General features: G+C 36.7%; 1 protein-coding gene across 2 annotated transcripts in view; it reads left to right on the forward strand.

Moving 5' to 3' along the window:
- BMP5 (bone morphogenetic protein 5) overlaps positions 1 to 13,366 on the forward strand; it is a 55,637-nt gene continuing 42,271 nt past the window's right edge. The window contains exons 1-2 of one of the 2 annotated variants that reach the window (XM_068678344.1): positions 1 to 245; positions 842 to 1,209. In XM_068678344.1, the coding sequence (XP_068534445.1) occupies positions 960 to 1,209 (250 nt within the window). In that variant the 5' untranslated portion in view covers positions 1 to 245; positions 842 to 959. Of the gene's footprint in view, positions 1,210 to 13,366 lie in introns of both variants that reach the window. The other variant, XM_068678343.1, reaches the window with a different exon arrangement.

Here is a 13,366-nt window from a genome sequence, read left to right on the forward strand (position 1 = left end):
CTTACATTAGTCTTTAGATCTCTCTTGAAGAGAGCTGTTATATTTGTGCCTGCTAGAGTTGGAAATAACAGTTGAGAAGCTGAAAAGGGTTGAATGGATTTACAGAAGGTTTTTTTTTCAAGTAAATTCATGGCACCACATTAATTTGATTAGTACATGCTTTAGAATTACTTAACACTCAAGCGCTTCAAAAGATGTTAAAGTTATCACCAGGCTGCTGGACAAATATGTGTTACACCACCAAGGTACAGATCAAGACAAATCTGTGACTCAGGATTTTATCTTGGGAAGAGCGCAAGGTGTACGAAGAACTCAGAATAAGAAGGGAAGATAACTCTGGGAACTACAATGTGTCAGAAGAACAGCTCTTGCTAATACAGCTCCCCACCCAAGACCTGGTTATCTAAGGTTTATATAGGAATGCCTAGGTCAGCTGACAAAATACTGGTCTTCTGCTCCATAAATGCAGAAAAAACGATAACAACAGTGGAAAATTGGAAGTCTGAATTTCAGCTTTCTTAGAAATAACTGCAACCTGACACATTCCATAATATTTAAACAGGGTGGGGGGAGAGAAAGCACCAAAGATGTTACGTTTAGAGATGACATTGACATGAAGAATAGGTAAATTTTGTTTTTCAGCCTCTGGGAAAGCAGACCTCATAGGAACTCAAAACAAGTAGGAGAAAAGATTTTTTTTTTCCTTGTTCTTTTTCTTTTCAAAGATGAACCTAACTGCGCTCAAAGCTTTCGTGGGCTTGCTCTGGAATTGCTGGGTTCTGGTGGGTCACGCACAGGGAGGTTTAGGAGACAATCATGTCCATTCGAGTTTTATTTACAGGAGGCTGCGGAACCATGAGAGAAGGGAGATTCAGAGAGAGATTCTCTCTATCCTGGGTCTACCTCACAGACCCAGACCATTTTCACCAGGAAAGCAGGCTTCATCTGCACCCCTCTTCATGCTGGACCTGTATAATGCCATGACAAATGAAGAGGATACTGAGGAGCTGGAGTATTCACTAAAGGGATCCATGGCAGGGGAGAGCAGAGGGATACGGAAAGGATACCCTGCCTCTCCAAATGGATATTCGCGGAGAATACAATTATCTCGCATGACCCCCCTGACCACACAGAATCCTCCCTTAGCCAGCCTGCACGACACCAACTTTCTGAATGATGCTGACATGGTCATGAGCTTTGTCAATTTAGGTAGGTCGAATTTTTTTATTTGTTGTTTCTGTTCTGTTTGACTAACTGTTAGCCTGATCTTGGAGGGCTCAGAGGGGCAAATCTCTCAGCCGGAGCATAACCTGTTCTAAAAAAGCAGGATTGGGCCCTGGCTGCTGCGCCACTAGCAAAAGAAAAGTTGTACTAATGGTAAAGTAGCTACGTTGTAGGTGGCCATGGAAAAAGATTTTTCTCACTGTTTATATAAAGTCAGTTTCTATAACTCCCCTCTGCTGGCTTCTGTTTTCTTTCTTTCATTGATGTAATGAAAATTCTAGCCTTAGGCCAACTAACTCCTTTTTTTTTTAAATCTCAAAAAATCAAACACTTATGCCTATTGCTCGGTTATTTCCCTCACTGTTTTGTTTAAAGCTCAGACATGAACAAACATCAGTTGTTAATATTTTAAAGCCCGGAATGTTATGAAGAGGGAAAAGTTAATCCATTTATAGGGAAAAAAAAAAAAAAAAGAAAAACAACAAAAGTTTCTTAGGTTATTTAGGGCTTTTTTTTTCTGTTTGTAAGAGTCATATTTTTATTATCTTTTCAGTTGGATGGCTGGATTTTAAATAATCTGTTGCTGTTTCTTTGTTATTTCTATTTAATAACCACAGACTGTGTTTTATTACACTGCCATGGTGCTCAGAGTCTGCAATGGTTCTCATTTTTTGTCATTAATAAATTAAATAACAAATAGAGTATTAAACACCAGAAACATGCAAGCAAGGAATGCTTTTGAAAATTATTTCAAATCAGACAAAAAAAACTGATAAAACTGAATTATATTGGCTTCTGAGTATACTAAACATGTTCACCAGTTATGTTGTGGTTAAAAAAGCAGTTACAGATTTCTTTAATAGAAGGCAACTTAAATCTCATTAAGAAAGCTGCTAATAATTCATGAAATGTATTTACTATTTTTATAAGTATTTTAAATGCTGCAGGACTCATAAAGCTATCTAAAAACCTCTTGTTTGATCTGAATAGCAGGAGATTTAATTGAAAGCTTGAAGTTACTCAGTAAGCTCGTACAAAATCTGATAAAACCTTGCTTTCCAGGATAATACATTCTGTAGAAACTTTTTAAACAATGGCACATGTTCTGAAATACCTTCAGATTATCACACACACTCTATATCTTTTATGTCTACCAGGTCTTTAATCCCTGCAAAAGGATTAAAAATGTTTCCAAACACTAAATTCCTCAACAACTCGAAACTCTAGGAAAATGATACCCTAGAGTTAGTTGGCATAACAATAAAATTACTTTTCATTAATTGTTTGGCAGATTAGGTGGTGTTTAATTCTGAGATCTTTTTTCCTTAAGAGTAACATTTGTCCAAACTCTAAATTCATTTGCTTGTTGCTCTTGCTCCGAAATAGCAGACTAGAAGAAAAAGAAATTCCTGTTTTTGGAAAATATGTGCTTCATCCTTAAGAAAGAGTTACTTCTTATCTGTATATTTCTTTTAAGTTATCATTGCACGACTTGATTCACTCAGAATAGCTGAAGTCCATTGAATTTGAATTGGCAATGTTGTAAAGAAAAATGATAAATGCTCTGATCTCTTAAGCATTAGACAAGGCCCTGATCCTGTAAAAATTTTCCTCATGTGTCCTGAGAAAAACCCTCTGTAAATATGTCTCAGACCATTTCATCAATGGCACTGATGGCTATTTACATGGGAACTAGCCTTTGATTTCAAGAAATATCTTTGATTGCAGGAGGACTTCTTGCACTGCATGAGTATAAGTCTCTGAAGGGTCAGTGTCAGATATCTACTGGCCTGAATCCGCTGAATTTTCCCAGATAAAACTCCTCACTGTAGGACTACAAGTTTCCACTGCTTTACTTTGACTGGGAAGTTTCTAATATTTTGTCTCAATTGGTTTGGAAGGCAGTGTTGCCTTGAGAAAGTCATTTGGAGGAGTTAAACTCTATCTTTCATCTTATGTTTCTAAGCTGTGAAAACTGGGGGTGAGATGTGTTATTTTTTCTAGTGGTTGTGATTAATAGACTCATTTAACTTACCAAAAAAAAAAAAAAAAAAAAAAACAAATATCAATTTTTGTTTGGCCTCTGTAAAATTAAAATATACCTCAGCTTTTAGTGAGGCTAAACTTTAATTCACTACAAATTCTCTTCCATACATATTGGTTATTGTGGTTTATCACATATTCCACCATGTAGCTTGCATAAGAAATATTGATGACTGACATAGATTAGCTTCAACATTTTTATTAAACAATCCTATGTTTCAGTATAATTAACATAATAACAAAATAAATCATGGAAACAGGTAACCATTTAATATGATTTATGCCATATAAGATTGTGACAGATGAGGGCATGCTCTTTTAATGTAGAATGGGGAAAATATGCAGTGATAAGCAAATACTAACACTGTACCTTAAAATCAATAAATGCTGGTGCAGCGCAGTAATAACTCAACTGGTTTTAGATTAGAAGCCTCAGTCAACTTGCATCAAATTAATCTGCTCTGGAAATAGTATTCACCATGTTCATACTTGCACACCATTAATTACATAAGGTGTAATTATAAAGCTTTATTAATCTTCTTGATATTTTTAATTGAAACTTTTGTATATAATTGCAGTCAGTTATAATAATTTAAGACAAATCTATTTAAACAAGAAATATGTAGCTGAGATGTTTGATAAGAATAATGAAGCATTAGATTGAAAAGACTGAGTAAGATTAAAAATGAAGTTTAAAAATATTTTTATATTAAAGATTAAAAATAGGAACTTACATGCTAATTTTGATAAAAATCAACCTGTCAGAGTTGCAAATACCTCACTTTCCAAAGCAAATTTAAAAAACAATCATCAAGGGAACTGCAATTATAAGACTGTCAAGCAACCAGGGAGAAAAACAAGACTGCATTTACTTCTCCTGAAGTTGAAATTGTAAACACCTGCTCTTTATACTGGAATTTATAGCAGAATTTCCATCTCTTTCTTTCTTGAAAGATACGACAAGACAGAGACTATGCCTTGTCCTGTATTTTGTATAAGACTGTGTGTATTGGCAGCTCTCCATAAATATTGATGATTGTAGCAGAAGAGTTAACTGGGGTTGGTCCAGCAGTCAAAGAATAAATCCTCCACTAAATACACTGGGGTTTTCAAAGATCTGATTATATCACCTACAAGTTCAGGACTTTGTTTTCCTCACTGGGTGTTTTTTATCCTGTTATATTTTATTATATTGTTGCAAATCCCTGACTGTTTAGAGTTCTGGCATCTTCTTTTTGGCTGGTCTCCCAAAATGACATATATAGGATACCCTGTTCCTCAGAGAACAGACAAATAATGCTCATGTAGCTCTACTCACTTTTCTGCTCACTCAAAATTTAGTTGGGGAAGGACTTTGTTAAGATAAATGTTAGCATTCCCACTCCTCACCTCTCACCAAAAGAGAGGGATTGTATGAAAAACATACATATGCCTGAGACTTGGAGAAACAGCAGCACTTTTTAAAAAACTACGTTCAAGCATTTCAAGGACTGAATTTTCCATCAGCATCATAGTGATCATTAAATCCACTGGACTTAAGTGTTCCTGCTCATTCAGTTCAAATGTTCTGTAGTTTCATTTGTTTACAACACATCTGTAAATTTTTCTCAAAACATATTGCATTTGCTAAGCAACTCAACTTCTTTCTGCATATTTTCCTGTGAATTAATCTGTACTCTATATGATAGGGGATAAATATATAAAAGTTTTGTGTTTTTCTGTTAAGCTTTTTGTTCTTAGCATCTAAAATTAATCCCAGAGACTCAAATGTGAAGATCACTATAAAATGTGTGCCTTTGACCTACCCATGCTAATTTAGATAACAATGCCAATATTATGGAGATTTTTAAAGTAATTAATGCACCATCAAACGACACCTTATCTTCTTCACACTCAGTGTGATCCCGCAATCTTAATTAAAATAATTAATAATTTAAAATTGCACCCGCTGTGATCAGTTCTTAAATCAGACAGGGAAATCCAAGGGAATGTTGCCTATTAAAGGCACAGAAAGCTGTTCATATTTCTTTAGTTTCTCTACCCCAAGGTCATATGCTGCCTTGAAGATTATGTTCTTCTTTAAAACACTGAGCAAATACATAAATTCACAAGATTTACAACCCATTGTGTTCAGCTGAGAATGCTAACATGGTAGAGCACAACTTTTATAGAAGTGCTTTAAGAAACCTACAGTATATCAATCCACACTGAATACCTGTACAAACATATTTGCATTACATCTGAGAAAGAAAGGATTGCTAACTGCAATCAGATCTGGAGCGTATATAGTAGCTAGTTTCCTAAATTAAACTAATTCAGTTTCTACAAGCTTCCCCTCGCAGCTAACATATCACCAGTGAGGGATATGGAGTGCTAAGCCATAAAATGTCAGGAATTGTGGAAGGGGAGTTGGGTTTGAAGGATACTTGCAAAAAGGCCACAGGATCATTAACTTCTCCCCTCAAAGCTTAAGAATGAGTTCTCTCATGAGTTCTTTCTCTTTCTTTCTTTCTTTTCTTTCTTTTCTTTCTTTTTTCTTTCTTTCTTTCTTTCTTTCTTTCTTTCTTTCTTTCTTTCTTTCTTTCTTTCTTTCTTTCTTTCTTTCTTTCTTTCTTTCTTTCTTATTCTTTTCTTTTTCTTTTCCACTCAATTTCATATCTTGCTGTCTTAATTTTAACCTTACATGAATTTCCTTGGCTATGGTACAGTTTTAGTCTGTAAAATGCAGACTTCTAATGAAAATATTGACACAGCCTTAAGTGAAATGACAGAAATAGTGCTATTATCTTGCTGTGGACAGAGGGATGCTATTACAGAGATAAAACTTGTTAAATAAAAAGTAGACCCCATGTCTTTATTTGTGGAGTTGGATTAATACCAAGAAAAAATGAGAGTGTGTTTTTGAAGCTATTTAAAGGCAACCCCAAATCAGTAAGAGAGTATTTTTCACTCTTTTATTTAAAATTTAAAGGAAATTAGATCCAGTGGGTCTGATTTAACTTCACTGGTATCTTGAAATCCTGATTTTTCCCTCCCTTGATAAAATTCTAGTCACCCAATCAGTGACATGAAATAATTTGTTGTCACATTGGTACCCAATCAGTCATTAGAAATAACTTTTAATATGGAAGCATTCTCTATACTGAAATTAAATATTAAGATAACTTTTTAAAGAACATGTTTTTATTTATTTATTTATAGAACAAAATGGCTTTACTCACAGACTTTACTCATTTTATTCCCTAAAAATCCTCACCCAATTCTTACAATTCATTAGGCAGATTTAACCAATATTTGTGTAATGATACACATTGTTAGGATTTTTTTTTTTTTTTATTTCAAGCAAGAAATATTCTTCTCCATATTCTTTTTTGGAATTATACTACATTTGTTATTTTCTATTGAAATATTTTATATTTCCTTTGAAATCTCTCATGTTACATGAACTTTATGAACTATATAGTTCTACCTCAAAATAGATCTGTGTGCTATCCGTGAATATCATCTACCAAATAATGTTTTTATAACTGTCAATTAATTTTTTTTTTGCCAAAGTTAACACTTTAAATCCAAGTAAATTATTCTATTTACCCAGCCAAAAAAATGTCAAGCTCTCCATTAACTGGGGCATAAAACTGTCTGACTTTCCTTGCCGACAGATTTGAAAGAAATTGCAGATAACTGAAGAGAAACTGATTTAGCAGATGGTTAGACGTGCATGGTGAAAAGCTATATATATGCATGCATATGTATAAATATATATTGTTAATAATATTTTTCCCATTGGGAAGAATGGCTGACCCAGTTCCGCTGCTTCTTTAGAAAGCACTGCTTTCCAGACTAAACACAGACTTTGGGTGGGGTTGTGGGGATTGTATGTATTGTACAGTACATATTTTCCCAGGAAAACACAATCTTGGAGTGACTCTGGCTAGCCATGAAAGAGAAGGAGGGCGGCTTGCAGAGACGCCTCTGTGTGGAGGATGTTAGGGGAGGAATTGGCCTGCCATGGACTGGATGGAAATCCTCTTGGTTCTCCTCCTAAACCCCAGTTTATATGCTTAGATAACGGGACAACTTTGGCACATATGTGGTCTCCAACACTTACTGCTTCTGTTATTTTTTTCTCTGGATGTTAAATTATGCGAGGAATTTCGCCATGGCTACCTGCCTGCTTACTGCCTGAGTTATGGGGGTAATTACGAGATGGGCAGTTCCTTTCTCTTCTCTTTTTAGCCATGGCAGTTCCTTTCAGCTTGCTTTCACAGGCCCACAGGCTAATAGAGTTTTGCAGAAAATTGATTGATTATAGTCTGATCATGCTAGGTGTCGTCTGGTGTTTCCACATAGCTGAGAATGAACAGTTTATGAAGTGCCAATTGCAGCCTCCAGCTAAAGAAAGGCTCCCCAGGGCTTCAGGAGAGCTCTGGCTGCTACCAGACTTAATAATTATTTCCCACACTTTCCCCCATCCTCTCCTGCTTGTCCTTTCCCTTGTCTTTAGCCCCCTCCGTCTGAGCAGGGTCACTGAACTTTAATTTTATGTCAGTGGCGTTCGGCTGGAGAAGGGATTAAAGGAAGAGAAGTGGTGAGACCGGGCGACGGCGCGGGAGATGGAGGAATGAGGAGAAAATGGCAGGGCACAGTACAGGCCACAGAGGGAGTAGAGGCCTCTTCTCAGCAGGCAGCGGCCAGTGGGCCTGGGAAAGTTTTGGGACAGACACGGCATGGGCTGGGAGACACTGGTGTTACTGGGGAGCCCCACATGGGGCACGGTATTGCAGCACTGAGGGCATTGCGCAGGCCAATAATGCTAGAGAATTTGGGGGGACAGAAGAGGGGAGTTTAATGGTAGGGAGAAGAAGGTGAAAACAGACAGTGAGACGCACACAGCGGAGAAAATGAGAGAGAACATGATAAATATGGATGACGAGTAAATCAAAGAGAAAATGGGTTGGGGTTTGGGTCTCCTTTTCCAGCAAGCTTTGCAGGTGAAGGGAACACTTTTCTTCATGATCCCTCGTGGCAGAGCAACTACCTCAACCTCCCCAGGCAAAACTTTTCATTCCTGCAAAATAAAACGCAGCCCTCCCCACCTCCATCCTGTGTGCAGGGAGTACACAGACGGGCTACTAAGGTTGGCAGCCATAAATAACGTAGAAGCTAGCTTTTAAAAACCGCAGGTTAAAGGATGAGGGCTGCCATGACGCACACAGAGAGGTTGAGATCAGAGGAGCAGCTAAAAGGGGTCGGGAGAAACAATGAATCCCCTTGTTCTGAGTCATATTTATGAGTGCTCCATTGCACCTAAAGTTCATATTTTATTGGTTAGGCCATGGGGTTTCCCCATTTGCTCATCTCTTAAAATAACACCCCTGGTTAAAATTTCCTATAAAACACAGAAGTGCTACAGCAGGCAGAACTTGTCAACCCTGACAACTACATTATTTAAGTTTGTGGGTGGGGTACACCTTGCAGGAGCTGCTTTGTGTTTGGGACTGGATTATGAACTTGTTTCAATATAAAAAAATAACTGTAAACTAACCAGAAAGGAGAGGTTTTACAGTGTGTCTCCTCACTGGGAAACTTCCTGTGATTATAAGAGATGCTCCAAAAGGTGAATCTAAACTTGTAGTTTCCAACTCTTTTTTGAGCAACTTCTCGAGTGCAATAGATTGAGGTCAGCCACTATTATATAATTATATAATTCAATGGCATGTGTGGTACCTTGCCAGACTACAGCTTTTCTTTGTTCCCATTGTAATGCATGGCAAATTGAGACAACAGTTAATGAGTCAGAGCCTAGAAAGCTAAACCGGACAGCTAGTGATGGTGAATGATATATACCCATAGCTGACAACTGGTAGCTCTACAGAAGCAAAATTTCACCTACATTTGTTTTTGGAGAAGGATCAGGGGGTGGCAGGAACTCGAACAGCTGAAATTTCTATTAGGTTTGTTTTCTACTGGCTTAGCAATATTATCCATTCAGACCCCATGAGAACCTGGTTTGTAAAATCCCTCTTGTAGTCTGTACCTATTGAATTAAATTATTGTTGTTCTAATTCTCATAAATTTGACTACAGTTAAATTTATTAAACTTAATTCATTTTCTCTTGAAAAGCTCTAGCCATGATCCAGTACAGTGATAAATTAATAATAATTTGTCTAGGTATACCCATTTAAAATATCCCATGTTTTAAAAAAGGAGAGGGAAGTATAGATGGAATATTCAGTTGTAAGGTACCTCTAAATAAGTTCCCCAAAAAGTGTTGTGTTGGACTTTTACAATATGGATAGCATCAGTTTTGGAGGTAGAGATTTTAAGTTCAGTCCAGGCAAACCTGGTCTGCAGGAGATGAAAGAGCAGGGCTGCTAAATGTTTTGTGAGTCTGATTTTGGAGCAGAAGGTGGGTGGTACCAGATGGCACTGGTGTCTGGAGCCACGGGATTCTAGTGGTATGCTTTGCAAAAAAAGTTAGCAGAGAAATCAAAAGCATGGGTGTGGATAAAAACATATAGTATTGATGTGAAAGAATATGATTTAAAGAGGAGTAAGTGGTAGTGTGGATAATAAAGACCGTGGAGCATGAGCAAGCCTAGTATACAACAACGTGACAGCTGTAGTCTTTGTGGTGATTTATGATGAGACAGCAGGGACATTGCTTTGGGAAGGTCCTTCTGTAAGGATCTTAGGGCTTCTATAAGCCCTGGACAAAAAGACTTTTTACTGTTCTTAAAAGAGGCGGTTTTGCAAAATAATGAAAGAGAAAAACAAATACTAGAAATAAAGCACCAAATCTGACTTTTCAGACCTGGTGTAAAGAACAGCGAGCATGTGATTAGTTTTGCTCTTGTTCCCATATCATAGGCTGGTGCCTCTCCGAGGCACGTGTGCATGCATATCAGTGTGTGTGCATGAGTTTGTGTATGTAATATAGCAAGCATGTAAATCTCTTCAGTTTTAGTCACTGGGATTTTTTCCCCTTTAAATCATAATATTCTTTCCCATCAATACTATGTGGTTTTAGCAGCCCTGACCTTTCAAGCTGCCTGTTTGGGCCAGTGTTTATCAGATGACCGTTTGACCTCCTTGTTAATTGTACTTAATTACATCCTGTCGTAACATTTTGAAATAAGGAGGAGAGTTTATGGATCTGCTCCAAAGAGCTGAAGACTAAAACAGCAGAAGAATTCAGTGGTATGAGGTGCTGAGTAATCTCCTAGTTAGGTCAATAAGTGCTGTGCTTTGTCCAGTTGATTGCAAAATTTGATCATTAAACTGCTCCATTTTGATCCTTGGTACTTCTCAGAATAAGTTCCTCAATTTTCATTATTCTGAGAAGGGCTTCTCCTCTCTGAATCTCAGGTTGGATCTTTTTCTAAAGAGATCAGGGAAGGAGTGAGAAGCCTATCAACAGCACTGCAAGGGCTGAAGTTCACATATGATGAGATAAAAGAGATGAGCCTCTGTCACCACAAACAATCTCCCTGTGGTTTTCCAAAACTACAGAGTTCCTTATGCTTCCCTAGAATTGCTAGTTCCCATGAGCTTGAGAGTTGTGTAATATTTGGTATGAGATTTTCTGTGAGTTGATGATTTATGGGAACGTCTAAGGGTTCATTAAAAAGTGGCAATTATCTCCTGTTGTTGCAGAAAAAATAAAAATAAAAACAAATCAACACCCAGAAACAGATGCAGTTCTAGAAAATGGGTATTCTAAAGACTCAGAAAGCATCTTCAAACACTTCATATTTTATAAGGCTTGTCATTATAGTTGATGTCTTTTGAAACACTTGGGGTTTACCATATTGCTTGTCTTCTCAGTAAAAATGATATATAAAAATGAGATAAAAATGCTCTCTCTATTGTTGTTGTTTCATAGCTCACCTTTCACAAACAGATTGTATTAAATTCATGCAGCATGTGTCACATTCTAGATAAAAAAAAAGAACAAGCTACTTGATGCTGTGCTGAGAAGCTGTAGGCTGATACAGTACTGCCCATGACTTTCACAACACAAAGTAAACGGAATTATTGCGAAAGCTCAAAATCTGTACCAAGACTTTCAGGGGGGCAAAGGCTAAACCCGCAGTTCAGCTATACCCAGTAGCATTTACACAGATTAATGTTTTTATATGTTGATTTAAATTACAAGCTTATATGATTAAAAAGAAAACACTGACTTTGCTGAATATCATAGTAAGGCAACCAAAAGATCATAACGTTTAAATTCTCTTTGCTGTTATCCTGTAGTAGGTATAACTGAAATCATACTATTAAATATGATGAATTTCAAGAATACTTCATATATTTTTTTCAGAGTTTTTGGAGGTACATGCACTGTAACACAATATAATATTCTTTATTAAAGTAATTTAATATTATGTATTTTTTTCCGAATAAATTTCTTTGATTCCTTGGCATGCTGCTTTATTAATGTCATTTTATAGTTTTTGAGATCAGTTTCTAATTTAACCACGTGACTCTTCAAAAAGTGGTACTTTTTATCACTTCTTAAGACATTAAATTATTAATCATGTTTAGTGAGGCTGTATATAGACCACATTTTACAATGAGATAGATTTATATATATATATTAAGTACAGTCTAAATAATATTTTATAATATATATATACATATGTATATTGCCATATATTCCAACAATGGAATATCCAGAGACAGTTTATGGTAAGGAGTGAATACCAAGTATTTTAAGTTCATGCCGCAATTCACTGGGTCAGAATGGAGGGACTGATGCCATTAGGATTAACAATATTTTCCCCTCATTTTGGTTTCCCAGCTGTTGTGTTCCACTTGGTCTATATTTACACGCATTCATTAGAAAGGCAAAAAAATGTGTATGTACAGAAGAAACCTGATGTTCATCAAATGAGTGAAACAGGCTCACACATGAGCTGAAAGCTGGGCTCAATGGGGACAGCTCCTGAATAAGTTATGAGAAAAAATCCAGACTTGCTCATCTCACATTTGCATTACCATTTGCTGCCATACAGGAATGAAGCTTCTTTTATTAATGTTATATCACCTCGGTCAGTGAGATTTACTGGGCTCCATTAAAATTTGCTGGTTCAGCTTTTCTTCAGGCAGGGAGTGCTGTCTCATCAGAACAATACTGAAAAGAAGATGCCATAACACTTCCAGTTTTGTAGATAGGCAACAGACAGTTCTGAATTACTTTATAAAAAAACTAGGCCTATTACCAAAGATTAGGGCAGTAGTCCTAGAACTCTGCGATCACCCAGGATACTGCTTTTGTAAGTAGTTTGTCAGGAACTGAGTAAGTATACCATAAAACATTATGTCTGTATATCAGAAATTCAGCCCCAGGTGGAATAACAGTGAGAATACAAGAAGTATTCAAGTATGTCCATCTAGACATGGGCCTGGGCAGCCTGCCCTGAGTGTTGCTGCTTGAAAAGAGAGGTGGACCAGGTCACCTCCAGAGGTCCCTGCCAACCTCAGCCTTTCTGGTTTTCTGTCATCACAAAGGTTCTTAGTCTTGTCTTCTACATTGACACTAATTGTTTCTGCTTTATTATTATTATTATTAATTGGTTTATTGTTTTTATTGTTATTGTTGTTGTTATTCTATTGTAATTTTGGAAGTGGGGTTATAATCTTACATGGACAATTGCTGAATTAACACTTCTACATGTTCAAAGTTTTGTGCTATTTCTTTCTCCTTCGAAAATTGTCTTGCAGTTGGTTGGTTGGTTGGTTTTAAGTAATTTTGACACTCCTGTATCTTTCTTTCTGCATCTGTCCAAAATAACCTACTGCGAGGGATCACCACGTGTTTTTATGTTACTTATAGCGAATCTGAGCTTTTTTTCCCTTTCCTCTGGCAGTGTAGGTATAATGCTGGATGGCCAGCCCAGAGATCTTTTAGTTGGTCACTAACAGCCAGAGAGTTTCTGTGCTGAAAGAGGGTTGAAATAATCATTAACTTTGGTAAGATTTAATTTAAGCTTCTTTCAAGGGAAAAAAAAAAAAAAAAAAAAAAAAAAAAAAAAAAAAAAAAAAAACAGATGCTTTTTCCTTCCCAGCACTTATTCATTATGGGGAATTATTTGT

The sequence above is a fragment of the Anas acuta genome, chromosome 3 (assembly GCF_963932015.1).
Source record: "Anas acuta chromosome 3, bAnaAcu1.1, whole genome shotgun sequence".
Taxonomy (NCBI): Eukaryota; Metazoa; Chordata; class Aves; order Anseriformes; family Anatidae; genus Anas; species Anas acuta.